This window comes from Gadus chalcogrammus, chromosome 4 (assembly GCF_026213295.1).
Source record: "Gadus chalcogrammus isolate NIFS_2021 chromosome 4, NIFS_Gcha_1.0, whole genome shotgun sequence".
NCBI lineage: Eukaryota > Metazoa > Chordata > Actinopteri > Gadiformes > Gadidae > Gadus > Gadus chalcogrammus.
In genome coordinates, this window is record NC_079415.1 from 8,479,245 (window position 1) to 8,504,729 (window position 25,485).

At 44.0% G+C, this 25,485-nt stretch overlaps 1 protein-coding gene across 1 annotated transcript in view; it reads right to left on the reverse strand.

The window, feature by feature from the left end:
* Window positions 1-25,485, reverse strand: part of si:dkey-112m2.1 (transmembrane protein 132C) — a 126,291-nt gene that overhangs the window by 75,936 nt on the left and 24,870 nt on the right. Inside the window, exon 3 of the mRNA XM_056589336.1 lies at window positions 12,283-13,198. Within this exon, the coding sequence (XP_056445311.1) occupies window positions 12,283-13,198 (916 nt within the window). The remainder of the gene's footprint in view (window positions 1-12,282; window positions 13,199-25,485) is intronic.

A 25,485-nucleotide genomic window follows, 5' to 3' on the forward strand; every position in this document is an offset into this window, starting at 1 on the left:
GCGTGCGTGCGTGTGCGTGTGTGCGTGCGTGCGTGCGTGCGTGCGTGCGTGTGTGTGTGCGCGTAAACTTCGGCATGAGACTGTGCTCAGATTGTTTTTTCAAGATGCTGATGTTAAGGCTTTCAGGGGGTCTCAAGTGTCAATCAAGTGGTCTCAGGGAGTCCAAATCCCCTCACACCCTGACTGTCAAACAAGACATAATTTGCACACATTTTCCCAAACACACACAGTTATTCACACACACGCACACATACAGCTTTGATTGTCAGGATGCTTTTGATATTGAGCAGCCTGAGATGGAACCAATCCAAACCATGCATGCATAGTTTAAGTAGAAAGTATTAATAATGTCCTAGGATGCGGGCCTTGTTTACACACGCATCCTGAATCCCAAGTGAAAACGGCGGTGAGATCGTTCGGCAGATAGATGTTTCCTCAGCACAAACAGGCGGGGACAGAGCGATGTAGACAACCGTTGTCAAAACCAACCGTTCCGGGAGGTGGTGAACGCTACATTCATTCTAGATTGACGAGAGATAAATTCGTCTAGACTTAATCTCTCGCCGAAGCGTTGTCAAATCACATGCTTAGCTGCTAACCGGTCTTGAACACATGTAAAGCAAGCAGGGGAGGTTGCTTTACATGGGTTGCAGACGTATGCAAATACGTCTACAACATTACCACGCTGTGCCATCTGTTCTTACGATTCTATAATTCCTAAACCTTGCATTGCTATTATTAAACACGGGTCTCTGCATTTTTCGAAAGCACTGTTACACCACGGCCCTCCACGTCTCCGCCGTTCTGGGATGGTGAAAACACTTATCTAAAGTGAGTGTGTGCAGAGCCGGATTAAATAAATGGACTACACTAGGCAGACTGTATTTTTTGGGCCCCCCTCCATCGATAACCTAACCTAACCCTAACACTTACCAAAGTTACTAATAAAAGTTAATTCACATTTTACATAGCGTAGTCTTTGGTTACAAGTTGGTTATTTGTACGCCAAAATAAGTCATGTGTTGTATATTAAACAGTCTATCAGACTATTTTTTGATTTTTATTATTTATACGTTATTACACGGCTCTATTAAATGCTATTAAATTATCCTTATCTTATCCATTGCCAGTGTCATTGTTAAGGCAGTAGTCCCAGTAAATCACCAATAGGTGTCACGGTGTCAGCATTGCTATGTAAACAGAGCAAAAAAGATAAATGTAGTAAGCTATTGCATTTTGCAGAAAATCTTAATTAAATGTGTTGATTAAATTGAAAAGTTAAATAAGTAGTCAAATATACAAAGACTAATAAAATATGCAGTCAGAGAAAGTGTGCTGTAGTGGTAAAGATGTTTATTTTCATGGACAAGCATCACCTATCTTCAATTTTCCAACACTCTCATTTAGCATGCTCCACTCAGGGATAATCTTCAGCCTTCCAGCACCACAGGCCTCCATTGCAGTAGAAACACATCTTGACAGCATCATCACGATCTTGTGGAGAAATAATAAAATGTATATATAAGCTGAAAGACAGCTGTTTGAGATTTGAATATACCGGTACTTGGTTTGTTCCTCATATTTCATTTCATTATAGTAGAAAGTATAGCCCTATATTATGCATTTCATTTATATGCATTCACTTTACTTATTAAGATTTAGATTTTTAAATGGAAAACTTACATTTACAGATGCTTTCTCCTGAGTTTTGATGAGGCAAAGTCCTCTATAATGTCTTCAAAATCCAGGGAGGTTGTAAATCTATTCTCAATTGCCAACAGGGCAAAGGCATTCTGTTTTTTTTCTGTTACTGTTGCTCTCCGGTATGTTTTCACTCTTTTCATCGTAGAAAATGACGGCGCTGATGTTGACGGCGCCACAGCGTCTTCCGCTGTCTTCACAGCTGTCGGACGGCTGCCCGACAGAAACTTCTGTAAAGCCCCCCGCTGTTTCTTCTTTTGTTCCTCTTCATTTTTTTCTTTTTATGTTTTGCCGCACCCAAAAGCATCTTGAATGTTAGCCTACACAAGAAACGACCTGCCTGCTAGCTTTATTGTTCCGCTTAGTCTTGACCCGCTGACCTCCTCTCGGACTTAACTGATTGGCGTTAAAGGCACCCAGTGCAACTTTATGTAAACATTCAATGAAAAATAAACATTCAATTTCTAGTCTTTTTTACACGTAGTAAGTTTCAATAACTCCATACCATTACATATCGACATTCAAGGAGCAAAGATGAGACGTCGCTGTGTGGTGAGAACTGATAGAAAATCGTAAACAACAACAATCGCCGGTGGGGAGAAGCCATTTTTCCATTGACTGGAAGCCTGCTTTATTTATTGTAGGTTACAAAAAATAAAGAAAATGGCGGCATTGTTGTTGTTATCGATTTTCTATCAGTTCTCACCACACAACGACGTCTCATCTTTGCTGCTTGAATGTCGGTATGTAATGGTATGGAGTTATTGAAACTTACTACGTGTAAAAAAGACTAGAAATTGAATGTTTATTTTTAAGCCTCGAAAGTTGCACTGGGTGCCTTTAATGTGACGTAACGTTAAGATAAACAACGTCACTATTTTTACTTAATTAATATATATTGATATATTATCACTGAAATAAATAGTAGGCAGGACATTTGTATTGGCTATTTCATTTTTTTTTTTTTTTTTTTTTTTTTACTTATGTCTGGGCCCCCCCCCCGCCGATCAGGCCCTAGGCACGTGCCTAGTTTGCCTTTGGGTTAATCCGGCTCTGAGTGTGTGCACGTAGAGCGGGGATCACACTTAAACTGCCCCACCGTGTTAACAGGTTGAGACGGTTGTGGGCGTGTTGTGAGTGTGTTGCGCCCTTTTTGTAGGATCTAGATTATGTCTGTCATTTAAACAGGGTCACGCTGGTTGGCAGGAAAATACATTTTGGTTGCATAGAATTATTTCAGCTGGCACTTTATACTGGATGTGGCTCTTTCAGCTTTCTAGGCACATGGTTCTGGGGATGGTGAGATATAATCAGACATGGCCAAGTGGCAAGACAAGTGCCTGCCCTCAACTGCAGTTGCACTGCATTCAATGCCGTCCTCACTCTTTCACTCCTTTACCCCCTCTCTCCCCCTCTCTCTCTCTCTCTCTCTCTCTCTCTCTCTCTCTCTCTCTCTCTCTCTCTCTCTCTCTCTCTCTCTCTCTCTCCCTCTCTCCCTCTCTCCCTCTCTCTCTCTCTCTCTCTCTCTCTCTCTCTCTCTCTCTCTCTCTCTCTCTCTCTCTCTCTCTCTAGCTGTCTCTCTGTAGCATTCACTAGCAAGCGTAGCTCTTTTTCTCCTTAACCTCGCTCCCTCCTTCTATTCCTTCTTCTCCTACCTCCATGTCATGTCTTCAGAAGCAAAGTACACACAGTCGTTTAAACTCGACACACGAACACACGTGCAAAACGCATCACCACACCAGTCCGAGCAGCCCGCGCTCTGACATCAGGGAACACGTGGAGCTGACATGCGCGCACGCCGAGATCATACAACACGCCAGTCATCCTCACGCCAAGATGAGGCAAACAGAACCACCGCGCAAACAAGCCGTCACACATTCAGCAACACACACCGGCCTGCGGGCTCCCCTGGCAGCACACCCTCGGAGCGGATCAAGGCTTATCCCGACGAGGCAGGGGCCGCGCCATAGGATGAGGAGGATGAGGATGATGAAGGCCTGGCTCTGACACGCTGGCTTATATCTGCAGATCAATGGCTGAACCCCAACCCGCCCCCCCCCCTTCCAACCCCTCTAACCGGGCCAAAGCTGAACCAAGCCAACCAGGCTACGGTTCGGAGCCAAAGGCGCTGCTCCGAGCTGCATACTGATTAGATATTTTGTTTTATTTCTGTAATGTTTGCTTTTGCAGAGTTTAATGATTTTCACTCAAACTCTCTCAGGTTCCCCGTATTAACAGATCATCGTGTTTCGTCGTTTCTATTTATTGCGCACTCTTAACTGAGTTCCTGAGTTTGATTTGTTACTTTACCAGGGGGTTGAAGTGTAAGTTAAGCAAGTAAATAGCAAAGATACATTTGATTGTTTTTTAATGCTTCAATACACAATACTATGTATCAATATTATATTGATAATTTTCAATTGATTGTATCATTCAATTGAACAATAAATATGTTATGAATATTGTTTAGTAAATATAGCATAGCGGCTTGAGTTATTTGTCACTTTGTGCATTCCACCATATGGGATCAATATTCCATTGATGTTTTAATTTGTTTTTGCTCAAGGAACACACTGGGGGCATATACAGTGTTGATGACTTTTTCTTACTACTGTTAGGCCAAGGCCTTCTTGCAGTAATTATTGTGTTTAAAGGGAGCTCTTATCTATTCTTTACAATGCATGAGGTGGTCTGAAAAAGTTCTAAAAGACAAAAATCTGTGGTACACCTAAAGACAAAGATCGGGCACCTTTGACTTGGCTGGTTTCTAATAGTAATCAAAGACTCTCCCATCCTCTGACTTTCTCTCTCTGCCTTTAAAATATGTATGAACAGTGAGTTTCCAAACTTTCTTCAACTGAGACTAATAAAAGCAATTTGATTAGCATGACAGCACACCCGATTCAGAGCGTTTTGGCTCCGGCACCACCATCACCACAGACATGTCCCATCTACTTTTACGGAGACCACCTTTCACCCAGCCAGACGTTATTCAGAAGTTGCAGAGCGCGGGTTGCCTTCCCCGAGATCAAAGTGAAGTTCTGTGGCGTCCATAACTCTACATAAGTAAAAGGGGTTTCATCAGCTGCTCCGAAACGAGTTCTCCATAACTCTTCCCCGCTCTCTCTCACTCTTACTTCAGGACTATTAGGTCCTAATGGTTTATCATCGATAATCTCTGTGATGGTAATTCATCTCAATGGGGCCGCCGAGAAGCGGAGCCGTAGCCTCATGAGTCGAATTCATCATCATCATTAAATAGTGCGGGGGTCGGGGATTGGTGGGGGGGTGGGTATATTAAGAAGTTTGGTTTCTGGCATCGATTTTGCTGTCTGTGATAAAAACATGGCAATTAAACAACATTTTTACAAGTATTTTTATGGGGTACTTAATCGTTGTAAGCGTGAATGATTTAAGTGCATTCATATAAGATCTTAACTCAGGTTTTTTTTATTGAAATCTGTGATGTTGTTTTTTGAACTATCGACACCAAACTGTTACACATTACCTAAGGAGGATGTACTGGAAGTGCTTACCAAGTTTGAAGTCCCTTGGCTACTCTGAACCGGACTTGTGATTGATAGAATCATTTGACCAGGGTTCACGTTTGGAGTTGATGGTTTTAGCGTCTTTGCCCCGTAAACTTTCGATATCAAATAATATATAAAACGTGAATAAAAAAATAAGTATGCAATTGTTACTCTATAAAAGTATATTAAATAATATTTTGAAGATGAATAAAAAATAAGTATGCAATTTTTGATCGATAAAAGTAGATGATTCATGCCTGACTTTTTAATAAAAAAGGAAAACATAGAATAAAAATAGGCACTTTGCAGCCGTACTAAATATGAATTGAATTGTATGCTTTGGCTGCACACCGCATCGTGGAGCCTGCAATGCTGATCGATACAAATGCGTGCAGCATTAAACCCCTAATATGTACATTGACCTTCACTTCCTTTCGTGTCTCAGTTCCACTTTGGTACTGGTCATGCTGCTCCTGTTCATATGAGTGCTTCAGGAGGTAGCCTTATAGTCAGAGTGTCTCACACCATACTGTCCTCTGGAGAATAGACGCTGTGTATATCATATCTATCTATTCTCTCCCCGCTCTTCCCTCGGCGCGTGTGCAGGGCCATTCTCCTACAGGGGTTATCCAGAGAAAGGGAGATCCAGTGAGGAAACTTCTGACCCTTGACTGAGGGTCCTTGAGTCACTGACAACACTAGGAGACACTCATCTGATTCTCCGGCAGACAGAGAGAGACAGGGGGGGGGGGGGGCTGGATCAGCAGAAAGCCCACAGGGACAGAAAGCCTCTCCCCAGGCAGACAGTCTGACACAGAAAGCTACTGCCAGAGTCACAGAAGAAGAGAAGCTCTAGAGAAAAGAGTGAAACAAGAAGAAAAATAGCCATCTTTTTCTGTTTTTTCTGTCTTCACGAGTCAAGAGACCTCTGCTGCTTTGCATTGGGCCATGGACACTATCCACACATCTCCTGTATGTATGGAGCAACGGAAAGTCAACAAAAAGAGAGGAGAGACAAGACAGGAATTGAGATTATGCACTGCAGGGGACTGATGATTGCTTTGAGGGTTCGGAGCCTCCAGAGTCCAGACCCAGCCGGAGTCTACACAGCCGTGGCCCTGTGGGGCCACCCAGCACACAAATTGCTAATTACTTATTAATGAGGGCATAAGGAAGGTGTGCTCCTGCAAAGTAAACATTATTGAACAGGCCCACGGGGGGAAAGTGTGTGTGTGTGTTTGGGTGTGTCTGTGTGTGTGTGTGTGTGTGTGTGTGTGTGTGTGTGTGTGTGTGTGTGTGTGTGTGTGTGTGTGTGTGTGTGTGTGTGTGTGTGTGTGTGTGTGTGTGTGTGTGTGTGTAAGTGTAAGTGTAAGTGTAAGTGTAAGTGTGTCTGTGAGTGTGTTGAGGAAACGAAGACAAGATGATGAATAGTTCTTAGGTCGTCAAAGACCAGCGCATAGACAACTCCTCTGTCCATTTGTGAAACAGACAAACAAACCAGACATGAGCAGGACAAAGGCACATAACAGAAGAACAAGACAGATATAGTTTCAGAGATGGGTGGCAGGGAAACCACAAATCAAAGGGTGATGCAGCGACCTGTCCATCTGGGTTGACCTTTTCCAGGGTACAACAAATGGACCAGAGAAAGTCAAGAAAAGGCAAATACTCCACTAAGGACATTGTTATTCCAGCCTTCTTCTCCTGCTGGTATTTGGAGGCAACCAGGTGCCATAATGAAGCAGGCAGACTGCAGAGCTTTCTGAGTGTGCTCTGTGGCCAGCATCAGAATGAGCCCAGACTAAACAGCCTACCTGCAGTCTGGAGTCTGGAGGAGGAAAACAAGGAATGAAAGAGCAACATCAAACCACCACCCATGCATGTAATCCAGTAGTTTGCCACAGCCTGCCGCTGAACCCTCCCCGCGGTCTTCCCTCTGGGACGCCCGCATCCATACAGCGCACGCTGACTGTCTGACTGTCTGTCTGACGGTCTGTCCGTCTCTATCTCTGAGTCTGTCTTCCTGGTCCTTTGACAGTCTGATTTTCTGTCTGTCTGTCTGATTACCTGAGTCTCTCGGTCTGACTGACTCTATGATCTTATTTCAGTTTGGTTCAGAGTCAGACTCTTAGCACCCCCCACCCCCCATATTTTGCTGTTCAAAAGGCTGTTTATCTGTTCAGGAGGAAATGGGGCTTTTCATAAGTATGTAGAGCGAAGAAGGAGCTGCAGAGGCCGTTCCGACTCGTTACTCTCTCTCTCTCTCTCTCTCTCTCTCTCTCTCTCTCTCTCTCTCGTCTCTCTCTCTCTCTCTCTCTCTCTCTCTCTCTCTCTCTCTCTCTCTCTCTCTCTCTCTCTCTCTCTCTCACCTTCTTGCCTTCTTTCTCTGTCTCCCTCACCTGCTTCTCTCTCTCTCTCTCACCTTCTATCTCTCTATCTCCATCTCCATGTCGACTGAGGGAGTGAGGGGGGGGGATTCATTGATTCCACCGGGGGCTTTTATGACGGTAAATACCATGTTAATGTACAGTTTAAACACAGTTAATCCACTCATGTTTGTGTCGCGTGTGAGTGTGTCTGGTTGTGCGTCTCTGTGCGTCCGTGTGCGATGAATTGGGGGGGGGGGGGGGGGCGGGCGATATTAATATTTCAGCATGCATTTGTCAGTGTGATTGCTCCTAGGAGGACTGCGAGACAGGGCGCTGTGCGCATTATATTCCTTCCAAGATGTCTCTCCAAATGGTGTTTGTGCATTGCCTTAAAAAGCAACAGCTGTGCTGTCAGGAAGGATGATCATACATAAGACCTAATTAACTTGGGACTATCATACAATCAATTAGTGATAATATGCCATCAAACCTCAGGGAGGAGAGGAGCACAGGGACACTCCTCTGGGACCTCCTTGCTAGCCGTAGGGCTAATCGACGTGATTAATGTCGCTCTCCTTTAGCCTCAGCTATCAGGGCATTATCAGCGATGAGCTATGAGTCCACGCAAACACCATACCTACCGGTTCAGAGTCGTGGTCCCAGAGGCGGTGTTGCCTATTGCAGAATAACATCGCTTTTTATTTTACTTGTAAAGGAGGATATGGGAAATCTAGCAAACAGAAACATTACACAGTAACCTTTGGAAAGTAATTAAAAGTGTTTTCCCCTCACGTGAACACGAGCTAGGCTACAGTAACTCTGCAAGTCAATAGAAGGGGCGAATAGAAAGCAGAAGCTTACCCAGAGAACTTCCCTTCTGGACGCAAAACAAGTGTATTGGAATTAAACAGCTCGTCTGATCTGGTTGAGACAAAAATAAATCGGCAATTTATGGATATCTCAGCGGATCCCTTAAAGGCACTCAAGGAAGGTAGGAAATTAGGGAGGGAGGAGAAAAAGAAAGAAAGAACTAAAGAACAAAGAAACAAACTAAATAAAACGTGACACAGCCTAGCACTGAGAACAACACAACATGATGTTCTGAATAAAAAAAATCCAAGAATAAAAAACACCGGCAACACTGGGACACTGCTGTTAAAAGCTCGCTACTAAGATAATTTCAAGACCCCACTAAAGTTTAAATTATCAGTTACCTTACAAAAAAAAGGCCTCTCTTACTTCTCTAAGATTAAAGTGGCCCACAACAAAACACAACCCAAGATCAAGCACTGGCGCCGGAACCGTCGGGTGGGGGGGGGGCACCGAGCAGCACTTAAACCACACGTCTTGAGGAGATGCCTCCGTTTGTATTTTAGGTTCCCGCTCTCCTGAGGGAAAGCATAAAAAGACAACTTCTGAACGATGTGGCGGTGCTGGTGGGGGGGCTGGTGAGGCTGGTGGGATGTGCATCAGTGCAAAGCGGCTTAAAAGCAACAGAAAAAACACAAACAACACCTCCCCTTTAATGTTCTCATTTACTCACTACATTGACGAATTGCGATAAACACACAGACGCAGTGCAAATACTTCACAGGAGTTCATCAGGGCCCGGGTGAAAGGAAAAGCAATGAAGCTTGCTGGCAGGTTTCCTGCTCACCGGGGGTTGACTGACTGCCAGCTCCCGCCACTTTGAGCTAGGGGTTTCATCTCTCATGGTTTTCGCCCCCCCGCTGGGCACTAGGAGTAGCGTGGTGGAAATGAGCTGATGCTTACATCGTCATTTGCATGAGACAACATGGGAGCGAATTTGGAGTCACTTTGTACTGTACTGTCGATAATATTCTGACCGGAGATGATCGATAACGGCCTCATTTTGGACTTTAATTAATTTTTTTATATAAAGTTGTTTGAGGCTATGATATTTTTAAGTTGGGACCGGAGATTAAGGCAATAATTCAACATTTTGTATATTTGGTGTAAAATCCACTTTCCCGCCATCGAAAAGTGAAAAGTGAATTTCGAAGTTTCATTAAAGCTATGTTGAACATTGGTCACTGTAGCTGTGGAACTCAACTTACAGGTGCATAGTAAATACCTCCCAGGAATGTTAACACAAAAAATCGCAGGCCGCTGATTCTATGAATCATTTAAGAATGTTTTTTAAATGATTTAAATGAGGACAGGTAGTGGTCAAACAACACAAAGGAACCTTTTTGAAATTCACGTTGTGCATACACTTCATGGTGGGCAAATGGATATTAAGCCAATTATGCAAAATGGAGGCAATATTGCTCTTAGTATGAAGGTCATTTAAAAAAAGTAAATTAGCTTGCAAAGATTAAACAGCAATTACCGGTTAATTATTTCTTACCGTCAGTATTATTTAAAACAATTCAAAGCAAGACAAGCATTCATATTATAAAAAAGCTACTTATAAACAGCTTGGTAGTAGTCATTAACATTAATGGAACTGATTGGCAATGATCAAGCTTATCCAAAACTTATAAAGTGGGTCAGTGAGATTGTTGATCAAAGAGATGTCTAAAGAAGCAAATCTAAGAAAACTTTACGAAAAATACTTATTTGACAAATTACTTTCAAAACACGCCAACCGACGTTCCCTTTGAATTGTCTTCATGGCTGAAAAATGCAAGATTCTCTTTGCACAAACTTTTCAACTGTGCGCAACTTCTGAGAGAGTCAAAAAGTGTTTAGGAACCTGCTAAAAAGAACCAGCAGCCTCTAACTCGCCTTTTAATTACGTATTTTAAGAAAGCTCCTTCTAAGTATTTTAATAAATTGTTATTTAAAAGCATAATAGCATGCACGTATCCACCCATTTGCATCTTCTTGATCTTTAAAAATTGAAAAAGCTGTGTTCCATTGGGGCCAAATCAGGTTGTTAAGACTTGTTTCAGATCTATCACCCCCTTTATCAACATCTCATTGTCATCAATGGCATGGTTGGTGTCCTGTGCTATCGTATGTGTCCCCATCAAGTGGTGTCACACCTAAAATGTCCTCAAATAACTCTTTCTTCTCTATGTGGAGATTGTAGCATAACAAAAGCTGTGCACTGTCAGAAATACATCTGTGGATTCCCAGCAAAGCCTATAGCATGGGGCACGCTGTAGAGCCGCATTCCAGCTGTGCTAGTACATTCTGTGTTAATATTTCAGTCTCTTTATTGTTGCTGAAGGGATTCCGTTTTTTCTTTTTTTGGGATAACTTTGCTTTTTGTTTGCCCTCATACGGTTCAGTCACGGCATTCATCCACCCATGAAAACCCCTGGCATTAAAGATTGCTTTTTTTTACAGACGACATTTGTTTGCAGGTTGTGTTGATGTGAATGGATGACAGAGGATTCTGATGGTACGGTGGTATAGGGCAGTAAGGTCATTTCACGTGCGCTATTTATAACCGTATGTGTGGTCTGTGGTTTGGAACTGTCTAAGAATAAGAACATTTAAACATTTAAAGCTTGGTTCCCGCCGTTTCCTTTCTATCTCGCATGAGAGAGAAAGTCGGGAGGGATGTAAGCGTCTCAACTGTTTTCCTCTTGGGAAAGCGGAGCTCAGATTTCCAGTGGGGGGTGGGGGGTTGAGTGGCCAACGCCCAACCTTGTGATGGTTGGGCATTGTTCAGGAACGATGCCAGCACATCAAAGTAGTATTAAAACAGCCAAAGCCATGAACTTCTTTTTAATGGTAATTGGGTTAGCAATAAATTAAGCCCAGAACATTTTCTAAAATAACTGTTTGTGACTTCATTAGAAAAATATAAATTGAGAAAGATATGACTCCGGCTTGGCCTCTTTGTTCTCTGGCTGCATTGTGTCGCTGCCATGAACCATTTAGAGGCCTTGAGAAATGGTACAGCGCTATACAAAGCTGGCTACCACCTAATTCCACTGTGCTTGACGAAACCATTAGCAGTCAAAACTAGCTTTAAAGCGGCATTACGAGGTATATTTGGTACGATTGCGACGTACCGATCTGATTCAAAACTAAACCAAAAATACATTTCACCTTCGCATCAACCTTTCATTAACTAATAAACGACTTGTTAGCAGATTTTTGGCATGGATTCGGAAGTGATTTATTAGTCTTTGAATACATTTAGAGATTATTGGGGCCAGGAATCTCGCGGGTCTGTACCAAATAATTTAATGACGATTTAATGGAGTGGGTGATGGGATAATTCCTATCATGGTAATTGGAGATTGTTTTGTTTTGGTTCTTTGGCTTCTTATGTTTCTTGAAACATTATTATGATATCTCTTGTGCCCAAGCTTCCTCATAAAAAACAACATTATAGAAGTACGCAATAACTGATCCTGATTGATTCTCTAGGTGCAGGTCTGAATGCCTACAGCTCATGACGTTTAGATTTACCACAGTTCCAGCACGTCTTCACAGAAACATAATGATGAAATTAGGCGCATAAGTGTGCCTCCTTAATGCGACAATTTCCAGTATTGATGTCGACTAATCAGAAAAACAATAATTTTCCTCTGTTGATATTGGCAATAACACAGACCAACAACAGTTTACCTCGAGAATTGACCCATATGGGGAATGACGATATGATCAACCAATGGTTTCCCCTCGCAGAAAGCACATAGGCGGGCATGAACACAAGCAGAGTGTAAATGTATTTCACCACACGGAAGCCCACTCACCTCAGGGTGAAGATCTGAACCGCCGACAGCGTGGACAGCGCCAAGAACGTCGAGACCGTCTCCCGCTGTCGGATGGGCTTGGACGGCACCATCACCACAAAGTTGTTGTCCAGCTTGAGCTCCGACAGCGGCTGAAACAGCCGAACGCTCCCGATGCGGCGCATGGGCGTGGGCCCCGCGAAATACCCCAGCGGCCCCTGCTGCCGGTCGCTAGAGGGCCCCGCGGGGCCTCCCTTGCGCGCGTCCTCCGTGCTGCAGTCGCCGCTGTCGGACGCCTGCACCGTGTAGTACAGCTCCACCGGGGTCCCCTGGCCCTGCTCCGAGGGCCTCTGCCTGCCCGGCCTCACGGTAGGGGGGCTGAACCAGCTGACCAGCGGCTCCAACTCCGCCACGCAGATCCCCAGCTCCCCTTTTAGCCGGCAGGACCCGCGCACCTCCTGGGTCTCGTGGAAGGCGAACATCCGGACGCAGGGCAGCCGGTGGATGGCGCTGTAGTCGTCCCAGTCGCGGCCCGCGATGTAGAACAGCACCTGCACCTTGGGCCAGCTGGGGTGGATCCGCTCGCTGATGATGTAGGTGTTGACCTTCCAGTTGTAGGTGAACGTGTCGGGCGACTCGGTAGGGGAGGACGGGGTGGAGAAGGGTCCCGGGGAGGTCTGCAAGAGCTCCAACGGGACGCTGCGCTGGGTCGAGAGGGGGCCGTAGCTGGCGTTGACGTAGGGCATGTGGCGGGCCCGCTGGATGAAGAAGGATTCGGTGCGCCCCTGCAGGCTGGAGTTCCTCATGAGCTCCTGATTGGCCTCCCGCAGGAAGAAGGCGGACTCGGCGTTGTGGATGTGGTAGCTGACCGGCAGGTAGATGGGCATGGGGCCGTATCTCTGCAGCCCGTCCAGGATGAGCCTGCTGCCGCTCCCCACTGAAACACAGCAGATTACATGCTTGGTTTTCTTATCGTACTTTTACCAGACTCGGTCCATCCTTATCAGCACAGTGAGTAAAGACAGGGATTACTCATGGACTCTAAAAGAATATAAAGAACATCTCAGAAATCACAACAGATTTGGACGAACGGCTGAATAAAGCCTTCACTTTTACGGATTGTTTTGAAGCGTGCAATCGACTTTAAGTCCATCATCTACCCAAGCTGAATTTAAGGCAGGCTAACAGAAGAGGAAGCTATATATGAAAAATCTAACGGCTGCTAAAATGTGAAAAAAATAAATACATTCAAATGAGATGGAATAATTCAGGAGCATGGACAGGGCACTTCTCATTTAAGATAACATTTGCATGAAATCCTAAATCTGCAGACATTAGTATTACCAGCTCTATCTGTGAATGTACAATGTAGAACATTTGCCATCGGCCTGGTCCCATTGACCTTATTCTTCCGTTTATCTAAGCTGACTCAGTATGCTCTCTACCTTCCTCTTATGCTGTCCATACTTCTTCAACTGCCACTTCCTTCCTTCCGTCTCATCACTGCCTACCAATTTTTATAGTGAATATTTTTTTTACATCTTTTTCTTTCTGATTTTCTCCTTGATGCTCTCCCACAGTAATTACAAAGCCAATTTCCTTCCTCTCACTCCCGGAGCTACTTAAGAGAGCACTCTTTACCCACGATGACACTGGCAGCAGAAATAAACCAGATGCTCCTCACCCTATATCTAGAGCAAAGCACAAAAAACATCCTGTTCATCATTCTCCAGAATCACAATGTTCCCCGCTTTAGTGGCAGATATGCTGCCATCCAGCATATCCCAAGATAGACGCCATTGATTTCCTGTCTTGACTATTCCACACTGGAGTGGCGGGCGGGGGGAAGGGGGAGACGACGACAGTTGATCGAGACGGCGCGGGCTGATTGGTTGAAGGTGGACAGAGGTGACCTCAACAACCCTCTGAAACTCCAGTCTGGGAGCGATGGAGAGAGGAGAGCAGCAGTCAAAGTAGACTGGCTGCACAGCATAAAGGAATAGCCATGACAACTGGTGATACTGAAATACTGGTGAAATAATGCCTTTTTTAAAGACATCTCAGAAAGGTGATGCTGCCCCTAGATAGTTTTGTCTTCTGTTGAGAGAAAACAAATATTTCCTTAAATTGATGGATGGTAGTGTTACTGATGGTGGTAGATTTTTTTTTTATTAAAAGCACGCACACAGATACACACACTCACAAATATCAGGGTCTCAGCATTATAGGCTCTGACAATACACTATATTTCCCACGACTAGATCCACTTAGATGTTGTCTGGTGTCAAGGCACACTTGCAGTCCAGTTAATAGGATCTGCCTGTCTTACAATCCCGGGGTGAATTTGATACCGTGTTTACAGGCAGACTTAAGGTGTGGATAACTCAATGTGTCCTGAAAAAGCATGAGTCAGAAATTTTAATAACATCAGATTTGGACGATGTCCCTTTACAACAACGCCTGTATGAAATCTAGAAAATATCGAGGCAAAGCCTGCGATTTATGACGGCGTGTCGACCTTCGGTTTTAATATTTTCTGAGAGATTGTAAATCTCGTGTGGGAGGGGCGTTTCGGCAAATGAAAAACTGAATGATTTGTGATGAGGGGGAGGAAGCCATGCTAAATCCTCTGGCTGTCTCTCTTATCTTCGTGACGGCGCTCAGGGTGCTGCCAGACCCCTGAGCACCCAGAGGACGCTCAGGACTCAGATCACACATGGATGAAAGGAGCTGGACCGTCCAGATCACTGCACACACACACACACACCTACACACACACACACACACACACAAACGGACAGAAGCAGACACACACACACACACACACACACACACACACACACACACACACACACACACACACACACACACACACACACACACACACGATGTTAGATGTTCCAATCCACTGAGATGTATTGATGGTGTGTGAGATGGAGCCAAGAGGTCTCAGTGACTCTGGATGAAAATGTGTTGCATTCATTTTCAATGGGAATCGCATATAAATGATGAGATGGAGTAAACAACCTAAGCATGAATTGAAAAGGCAAGACTCTATGTATAAAGGCAAAGAGACAGTCACATGTACATGCAGTAGGGCAACAGGCTGTATTTATTTTGTACAAAAAAAGTATGAAAAGTTTAAAAGATATTTGAAACTATTTTCGATCCCCTATTCGAGCTATGAAAGCACTTATTCTTAAATATGGAGATTAACTTTGCGGTTTTGTGGGAATCTTAATGTTTTTACCTGTAGTCTATGGGATTCATACAAAGAGGGCAACTACTTAATGGACAAATGTGTCCATTCGCTGCTGTTTTTATTTTCTGAAAACGACCTTAAAGACAAAATTGCAGGGGGGAAGTAACATGCATAATGAAATACAACGTATAATTCAGATGGAGGCATAAGCATTTTGAAACAAAATTTAAAGAAGTGCATGTCTCGCCTGTGGATTATTATTATTTTTCATGTTTTTGATAGCATCTTCTGCTACTGCAATATTGTATCAATATGTGTCCAGGCTTTTATCAATTTATATAGATTAATATAACTTATTCGAGTAACAAATGATGAAAGATGACTCTTGTTTTTGCTGGCATTTGACAAAATGTTTCAAGACATTTGCCCGTTCTTGAGATAATACGGTGCATGGCATTTGCTTTTCTCCAGCGTATTCTCATATTAAGCTGTCTCTTCTGGGAGAACGGACTATGTGCGTGAACCCTTAAAGTCACCATCAATAGAAGTGTCTTCAAACAGGGGCACCTTTCCCAGAACAATGGAAAAGGGGGTTTGGTGTCTCGGGCACTTTAAAGGCTGGCTATAAATGTCAGCCTGTGTTTTATCGGAAGAAAGCTGTCTTTGGTCAAGACGGGTAGTTTCAGTGGAACTTCATAGAAGGAGGTTTTTCGTAAAGCGGTCGGATATTAAGCGAAGCTATTAACGACCTCACAATGCTGATTTGTTGAACTCCAAATATTTATCAAAGGACACAGAGGCGATTATGCACAGTTTTAATTATTACGATTACAAATCATTGATGTAAGATAATATTACGGGCCGAACATCCTTCATTACCCTGATGGATTTAACGGTTAGCGACCGGTCTAAAGTGAATGTGTAGTTCCAGGCATTTTGCAAGGGATATCAAGGACTTCAGACAAAATAAAACATTAAAATCTCTGAACCAAACCCATGACTTTCCCAAGAACACACATAACCGCTCGAGATGTGCGCACAACTAACATCAGGTTGTGTCTATGCAGTTTATATAGAAACATATACGTCGTCTCGATGGAAAAGTGACACAGCCAAGACTCTATTTGCCTCATTATTGTCACCTCAAGAGTCAGGGGCGTATTCAAAAGAGAATTTTACCACACGAGAATAAGATGCTAAGGCGAAGCTTGGGAACAGAATATGAAGCTGGCCTTTGGGTAGAAAGGAGACTAAAGCACACTCATCTTCCCTCACATGGTGAGGGAAGATAAGTGTGTGCCCCCCCCCCCCCCCCCCCCCGGCTGTGCGCTGGCCTGTGCTCACACTAGGCAATCTCAACTGGGCCTTATGGTGTGTTCCTGAATCCTCGGACGCCAGCCTTCCGAGTTGCGCGTTTGACGTCACTGCCGGTCTCGGAGCGTTCATAGTGTTCCTGTTCGTCTTTGTGATTGTTGCACGAAATTTGCTAGTCGTTGTTTATTGATTGCTACATTAGCCGCTTTAGCAAACCAGCCTAAAAACAAACAACACAACTTCACATTGTATTGCACGCACAGCAAGACCATGCAATGTATAAATTGGTGACCGAAAGAAAGTAGCGATGTAATCAAGTGTGTAAGAGCATTTAAATTCGATATTAAAATGACCTAGTGGTACAAATTTTCGAAAGAAGAAGATCTTCGACTTGTCGACATCAATAGCCCATCAGGGGTCAGAGGTTAATCAGGTCGGACTAAAGCATGGCACACCTCGCCTTCCATCGCTTGGCAACATATTCATTCAGCAATGACTCACTTTCTCACGAATGAAACATGAAAAGTTGCATATGTATATAAAGCAAAAGATGTGTGACATTCCAGGGATAAATGAAACGAAATTGATCTTTTTCACTGGGAACTTGAATTTACATACTCAGCATTTTCTTTGAGAGAACCATCACCACCTGGCACGCGGTTATCTGCCTCTTATCTTTCCTAACATGTACACTAAGCAGCATCGATAGCATCCACCACGTCCTCCCCAGCATATGGCAGTTCGGGTGACTTGTAATTAAGATGCTACTGGGGCTGTAACGGTTCCTATTGAAAAAAGGGTAACGTACGGGATGACACGCACGGACTGGTGCGCAGGCGAGCACCGCACGGCGCAGATTGAAATACGGTAAAAGGGGGAGGAAGAAAAAAAAGACACCTGAATTTAGAACATTTTGGATCCACAGACGTATCATTATGAAGCAGTCCTACTTTGTAGTGGTGGGATTTTTACCATACTTCATTACATGCTCCAGCCGGTAGGTTTTAGCAATGAGGGCTATCGATAACATCAGTGATGGCGTGAGTGAGTTGAGTGATGGCTGGTCAGAATGAGGCCGTAAAGGTAGGAAACGTGGAGCTGAGAGAGGGCGAGCAGCTGTCGATCCTCTTTGTCGCGTTAATGTCCGGGGGAACATTAGGATTCTGTGTAGGCAAATGACCCAACTGCAGAAAAAGGGACATAAACCAGCGACCGTCCACGACTACGCATTACTCATACAGAACACGTGAAACGGTTGATGGCATAATGTGCGTTTGAATATGATTGGCCGGCGCTAGGATAAGTGAAGGCTGGCGAGGGCTTAACCCAAACAGCGGCTCACGTTAACTCACTCACCATACGCTGCCTGTAGCCTTCGGCCCACACTGTTCAACCAAGTCAGATCGACGCAAGGGAATCACTAATGGCTTGGGGTTGTTTATAGTGTTTACCAGTAGAAGACGCGGGATTTAAATACATGGTAAATTTTGAACTGATAGCTCTATAGGGCTAGTGCATCGTGATTTCACACCACAATGATTTCTCCTCTCGTTTAGGAGCATAAGAATGTTATGTTAGAAATGGTGTTATTTTTTTTTTTTCATTTTAGTGTGACATTGCTGTCACACTAATGTGTGTGACAATTGCCACAGTGTTTCTCATTGGAGACGCGTTTCATTAGCCTAGGTTAAGGTTTATTTATGTTTATTTAGGATTAGGGTTAAGGTTAGGGTTAGGTTACCATTACCACAAATCTCTCTCAAGTGTGGCAATATAAATCCCATAATGCATTCTGATGTACACGTATTGGTTTATTTCATTTTATGTTTATTTTTCAACACAAGTATCAAATACACACATTCACTTTGCAGCTGCAGGTTTTTCCAATGTTTCATGCTTCTAGTTTGCACAAGACCATACATGCGCACAAACACACACACACACACACACAAACACGCGTACGTACGCATACATACACACACTTGCACAGTGGAATGTTACTATCTTACTAAACAGAGAACAGATGGTTTCCTTGCATACTGATCTTTTTCTCAGCTGGAATGATTGCAGAGCAAGTAATTATAAATCATACATATCAAAAAATATGCAAAAATAGAAAAGTGGAATTGAGTTGTTTGTGGTGGTTTCTCCCAAACCACAGGTAGGCCCCATTAAACATGAAATGTTGCTCCTGAAAGAAGGGATTAAAATTGCTTCGTCCCTCTCTTTTCACTGGCGTAAAATGCAATTTAATGTTGCAAAACATAAAAAACCAACACACCTAAAATACAGTCTCACGTTCACGCATACACAAGCGCACAAACATTAACGGCAAAAACAACATGCTGCTTGGGCGTTAGTCATGCTCGGCTAGGGAGAAGTCTTCCAGAAGCTTCCAAGCGTTTCTTTGTCCACCGGCTAAAAACGTTTCTTCTGCTCAATCTCCCCCGGTAGAGCTAGTGAGCAATAGCACTGAAAGGAACTCTGATGGCTGTGCGATAGAGAGAGAGAGGTTGTGAGGGGGAGAGACGATGGAGGTAGCGACACAGAAGGAAAGAGAGTTTGAGGGGGGGAGAGAGAGCGACAGAGAAGGAGAGAGTTTGAGGGGGAGAGGGAGAGCGACAGAAAAGGAGAAAGAGAATGTGAGGGGGAGAGAGAGAGACAGAGAAGGAGAGAGGTTTGAATGGGGAGAGTTAGAGAGAGAGACAATGAGAGGGTGAACGGTAACAAGGTAATGCAAGAGACAGAGAGCAGGAGATTGAGAGAGAAAGGAGAGAGAGAAAGCAAGTGACAGCGAGGAGAGCGTGAGAGAGAGAAAGAGAGAGGGAAAGGGAGAGAGAACTAAAGATCGAATGGGAGAATGAGAGAACGAAAAGAAGGGAGCGAGACAGAGAGCGAGAAGGAGAGAGGGACTCAGCCTGTAACACACATTAGGGACCTGAATGGGGCTATTTATGACACTTCAATTCCTTGCGTTCGGCCCCGTGGCCCCGGCGTTGCGCAGTGTCTCGGGGCAACTTGGCAACGCTTGGCCTGGGACTGACTACGGAGCCCGTAGCTGTTTAGAGGAGATGAATGGTGGAGGTGGTGGTGTATGGGGTGATGGTGGTAGAGGAGGCGGCGGTATGGAAAAGAAAGAGGCGGGCGGGGGGGGGGGCGAAGAAATGTGCTGAGCGGAGCAATACACAGTTACCCAACCAAGCAGAAGGTGCCACCGGACCAGCCGTTCACGCCTCAGCCTTAACTACGTCCGGGGCTGTGCCCATGTCAGTTAAAAGTGCTGATTGCCCGGGAGAGAGAGCCCCCGAGTCTTCTTCTTTTCCCACTGCTCTTTCTTTTCCCCTTTTCTTTTTTTTACAAATGAATAACTAGGGAGAAAGCAACTGAGACAGACACAAACAAATGCACACACACACACACATAGTCGTGTAGTCGCACACAAACACACACACACACACACAGTGGCGCAGACAATCACACACACACACACACACACACACAGTGGCGGCACACCCGTTGGCCCCTATTTCGTTTAAAGGAATGTCAAACAACTCACAGAAACTTTCGTACACCAAAAACACTGTATGCATGTGTCTGAGTCTGTGTGTGTGTGTGTGTGTGTGTGTGTGTGTGTGTGTGTGTGTGTGTGTGTGTGTGTGTGTGTGTGTGTGTGTGTGTGTGTGTGTGTGTGTGTGTGTGTGTGTGTGTGTGTGTGTGTGTGTGTGTGGGTGTGTGTGTGTGTGTGTAGGTGTGTGTGTGTGTGTGTGTGTGTGCCTGCGTGTGTGTGTGTATGTGTGTGTCTGTGTGTGTGTGTGTGTGTGTGTGTGTGTGTGTGTGTGTGTGTGTGTATGTGTGAGTGAGTTTGTTTGTGTGTGGCGTCAATGGGCCTTCGACATCTGAACGTCTGATTATTGAAATAACTCGGAAAATGGGAAGATGCATTTTTATTGGAGGCTCAATTCGCTTATAAAACAAGGGCAACATGTAATTGCACCGTAAACCAAACGATTTAGACTTTGTGATTCAAGAGCAGCCTTTTCAATTAGTTTTTAAAAGGGAGTCATTTGTAACCACTGGAGTGAGTGCTAAAATAGTAGCAGTTCGTTAGTATTTAGAGTGAGAAAGTAGTTAGTATTTTAAGTCCATCGTAGTTTAAAGGTCCCATGGCATGCTACTTTATGGATGCTTTAATATAGATATTAGTAGGCCCCAAACACAGTATTTGAAGACGTTCCTGAAATTCAGCCGTTGTGCAGAATTACAGCCACTCCGAGCCAGTCGCACATTGAGCTTTACGCAAACGCGCCGTTTCGGTGTCTGTAGCTTTAATGCAAATGAGGAGGAGAGGCGGGTCAAGGAGGAGGGTGGGGGTGTGGCCCTGAGCAGCTTGCGGCCCCGGTACCATGCACTCTGTTTACAGTGGATGTATCGCAACGGCGAGGCCCACACAGCCTTTGGCCGTGTTCTGTAAATATTCTCGCAGCGGTCAGTGCTTAGGCACCACCGCCTCCTTCAGCAGGCAGCGCCGAGGCGGTGAAACAATCCCTTTCTCCTCCATGTCGTGGTTCATGTACTTCAGGGAGTCAAAGCCAAAGTTCCTTTCCCCCAATTCCTCCTCAACCATGGCTGATTTAACCCCCACTACGAGTCTCGTTGTGAAAATACCAGGGACGAGTGTCCGACGTGTTTTGCGCCATAACACTAACAGCAGAACGGTTATCCAAATAACAAAGAAGTGTACAACACTTGCGTAACAGTTTGTGTAATCACACACACACACACACACACACACACACACACACACACACACACACACACGGCGCTCACACGGTCGTATCTAATTGGCGGGCAAAATTCTCTGGGCTGGCATGGCAGAGAAAGGGGAGGTGGCATCTCCCCTTATGACGAAATACGGGGAAAATTCCGAAACGGCGTGTCTGAGCTTCGTTTTTGCAAAGGCGGAGCAGGATGCCTAGTGCTCGTTTTGCACCCAACAAAATATCTAGCTACTGGGAGAGCATAGCTACTGGGGCTAGGGGAACTTATATTAATGTTAGAAAACCTCAGAAAGTGACATTTTCATGCCATGGGATCTTTAAACTACTCAGCAATCTGTCCTGTTGATCTTAAGAAAATTGTTTGTCGTACATTTTTGCATAGTTACGGTACTCCGAATTTAATTGTTCTGAGGCTCGCTTGCATAACACAATGGATAAAACACAAAAGTGACTGCCAAGTGTAAATGTTTACTCTCCACACGGCACGCTTTAGTATAATCATCGAGATACACCGGCTATAAAGAATGAAGGATACATAAAAGTGGTGTTAATGTGTTGTAAATTAGCACCATTAACAAACTGCGCGTTCCTCAGCATCAGCTTTCAGTCCAAAGAGGAACATCGCTCATAAAAACACCCTGGCAGAACACTGCTCAGACAAGGCTGAATGACAGCAGTATAACGGACGTGCAGGCTTTACTCTGACCACACATCGTTTGGAGATGAAAGACCATCTGAAACCCATTGCAGGGTGTGCGTCTGCATGTATGGGTGTGTGTGTGTGTGTGTGTGTGTGTGTGTGTGTGTGTGTGTGTGTGTGTGTGTGTGTGTGTGTGTGTGTGTGTGTGTGCGTGCGTGCGTGCGTGCGTGCGTGCGTGCGTGCGTGCCTGCGTGCGTGCGTGTGTGTGTGTATAACAAAACCAAAGTGCTTCTTGTCCAACAGCCCTGCTACAGCCTTGTTGCACATTCCATCACCTGTAAAGTCGGAGCCAGACATTCCACAGTTGATAAATAATACAAATGATGAACATCTAACTCTGTACCAATGGTGTCTGGGTCAACACTCATAAACTCATAAACACACTTAAAAAGAATCACCCAAGAACCCAATTGGAATGTAAGAAAGAAGGTGTGTGTGGAAGTTTGTCAGTGCTGGAGACTTTTTGGGTGGTCATTTTGCAGCAGTGATGAGGAAAAAAAAATACAAGAGACAGTAATGGATTGGTTCCCAAGTGTCACCACTCCCTCATACCGAGCAACAGCATGAAGGGGGGAAAAACAGGCCATCTTTTTTCTTCTGGAACCACAATGAGATTAACCCAGAGGTCTCTTCCAATAACACATCCTGCCCATAGTGTGAGTGTGCACATTTAAACACCCTATATTTTCCCAAAAGTACCACAAAGAAATGTGCGTCTTTTAAGCGAGTTCAGAGAGCCAACAGTGAGGGGGGAACGATAAAAAAAACTAGATAAAAGGAAGGCTGTCTATCATTTTTACTAAAACATGCTGCCTTTGTTGTTCTCCAACTTGCCTGCCTTTGTGAATTACAGACGGTAAAGTTTAGCCGGATAATTACCCTTTGTTTGTCTAGGGTTATACTGGGAGAAAACTTCTTCTGCTCTTTTTTTATGACCGGTCATAAAATAAGCAGCTCCATAAAATCTCAACAGTTTGTGGGATTATAGACTTTGAAAATATGCCTATTTGGTCAGTCTTGGAAAAATACAACTGCGTATGCAAATGTGATCACTGTACAAGTATGCAAGTAGCTACTTCATGCAATATTGTCTATGGGATGATAACACAAACACATAACTCCATCTACAGATAATCTACATTAAATAACACACGTGCTGTTATTTGTGTTTGGTTAACCATACAATTTTCCTTTTGTTAGTGAATGTAAGGAACAATTATGCATCCTGATATTACATACTTACGATGAAATGAACACTGTGCCTTTTTATGCTGAGGTGGAAATGGGAAACATGGGCAGAACAAAATCACAGATGGACAATTGAGAATAGCTCAATATTAAAGTCCTGTAGTCCCAGAAAGCCTGCCAATTACCATCCACAAAGAATCACCTTTTCTAGAAACATATGGCATGTATTTTGCAATTAAAAGAAAACCATGACTTTGCCAGCTAGATTTATCTCTGCTATTTCTGACTCGTCTGTCAACTCTACTTGATTGGTCCAATTGCCAAATGTGTTTTTACAAAAAAAATTGCCTGTTTGGAAAGACCATAATGCCGACCACTTCTTAACACCTTTAATACCACTCTGCATCTGATATGACTGATATTCTCCAAATAGTCACCAAACCTCAACCTCATTCATTTTGGACTGCGAAGAACGGCCAGGATTTAACCGAATGAAGTTCAGCTCGACACGAACCCTACTCAATTATGATAAGCCCAACCAGATATAAAACACATTATTATTTAAGTGTAATATATTGACTAACATTCTTAAGGGAGTGATGGGACTAGATCTCTGAGTGGTTTTAAAGGGCTTTGACCCCAATGGTTCAGTTATATATATGTCAAGTTATACAAAGAACATCCCAGAGCAATACAAGTGGACCTGAAATGTTCTCTGTGACAAGACAAGAAAATCCCCAGCAGACATATGAGAAAAATGTGCTCAACGAAGGGTAAAGGAGAGAAGGAATGAGCCAGTTCACAGGACCAAAATGAAATCCAATAAAGCATGATCCTGCTGCAAGGTATATGTAACCCAGAACAAAATGTATTTCGTAATGTAGTGGAATGTAACCTTTATCCGTAGAATAGGCAAAGGGGTATTATCGTATCCCCTCTGGTCGGAATTCTACCGTTTCCTAGTATGAAGCACATGAGCACAGGTTGGCATCATGGTGTCATCCCCTCAACCCTTCTTCCATTCTAACTGTCTGTCTGTCTGTCTGTTGTTCTCCACTTCAGACAATATGAGTATTGATATTGATATTGATTAAATCATCAACAATCGACTAAAAGCTACTTTCTGGTTTTTCGATTGTGTAGATTGCACATATTTCCACATCCAGTACACTCTGCGGCTGAGAGACTTCTGAACAGTTGGACTAAGTTTTCCCAAACATAAAAGATAAAGGTGGTATTCACCTAACCTCGGCCCCAGCAGTCCCAGTGAATTACAGCCGATGTTCAGGAGGAGTCGACACAGACTTGGCTGGAAACCAAGAACTGAAAGGGGCAGAGTGAGCCTTGTTTCCTGTTTCGTTGAGGGAGATATTCAAATGCAGAGAAACTCATTCATGCCAATGGATGGGGCGTATAGGTGTTTTTCTACAGGGGCCAGTCTACACGGTGTTGATTTGAAACCTTCAAAAAGTTCAAAGACATTTTTTTTATTTAACTAGTGCTGGCTGAGTACTGAGTCCCTTTAAAAAGACCATTACGCACCTCCAATATGATCGGTAAGAAACAAATTTGAAGTGAAAGATAGTGAAATGCACCAGATTTGAGTAGTGGGGGTTAAAATCTGCCATCAGATTTCACAGTGTCAATCTAAAGTTGGATTTGGGAGACTAGTGTTTGCTAGACTAATTTCAACCATTATACGTACATGAATGTTCAATCTGTCAATACTCCTACTGCTATGATTTTCCACACCGTGCCAGAGCCACCGGAGCACAATAACCCACAGATTCAGGTTTTCTCTAATCAAGTGTCGACCAATTAAAGGCAAGTATGTAATAAAGCCCTGCTTTGCCCGCAGGCTAGCCCGGTGCCTGTTGTTTACTGTGAAACAGCTCGAGCAAAATACAGATCTGGCCCAATTACTTTCTTTTTTAAGTATTTTATGAACTTGGGCTTTGATTGCTGGCCTCTCAGCTCTTATTCATTGCATGAAAAAAGTCTTAGGATGTCGGGAGCAGAAAATATCGTGGCAAAAGTACCCG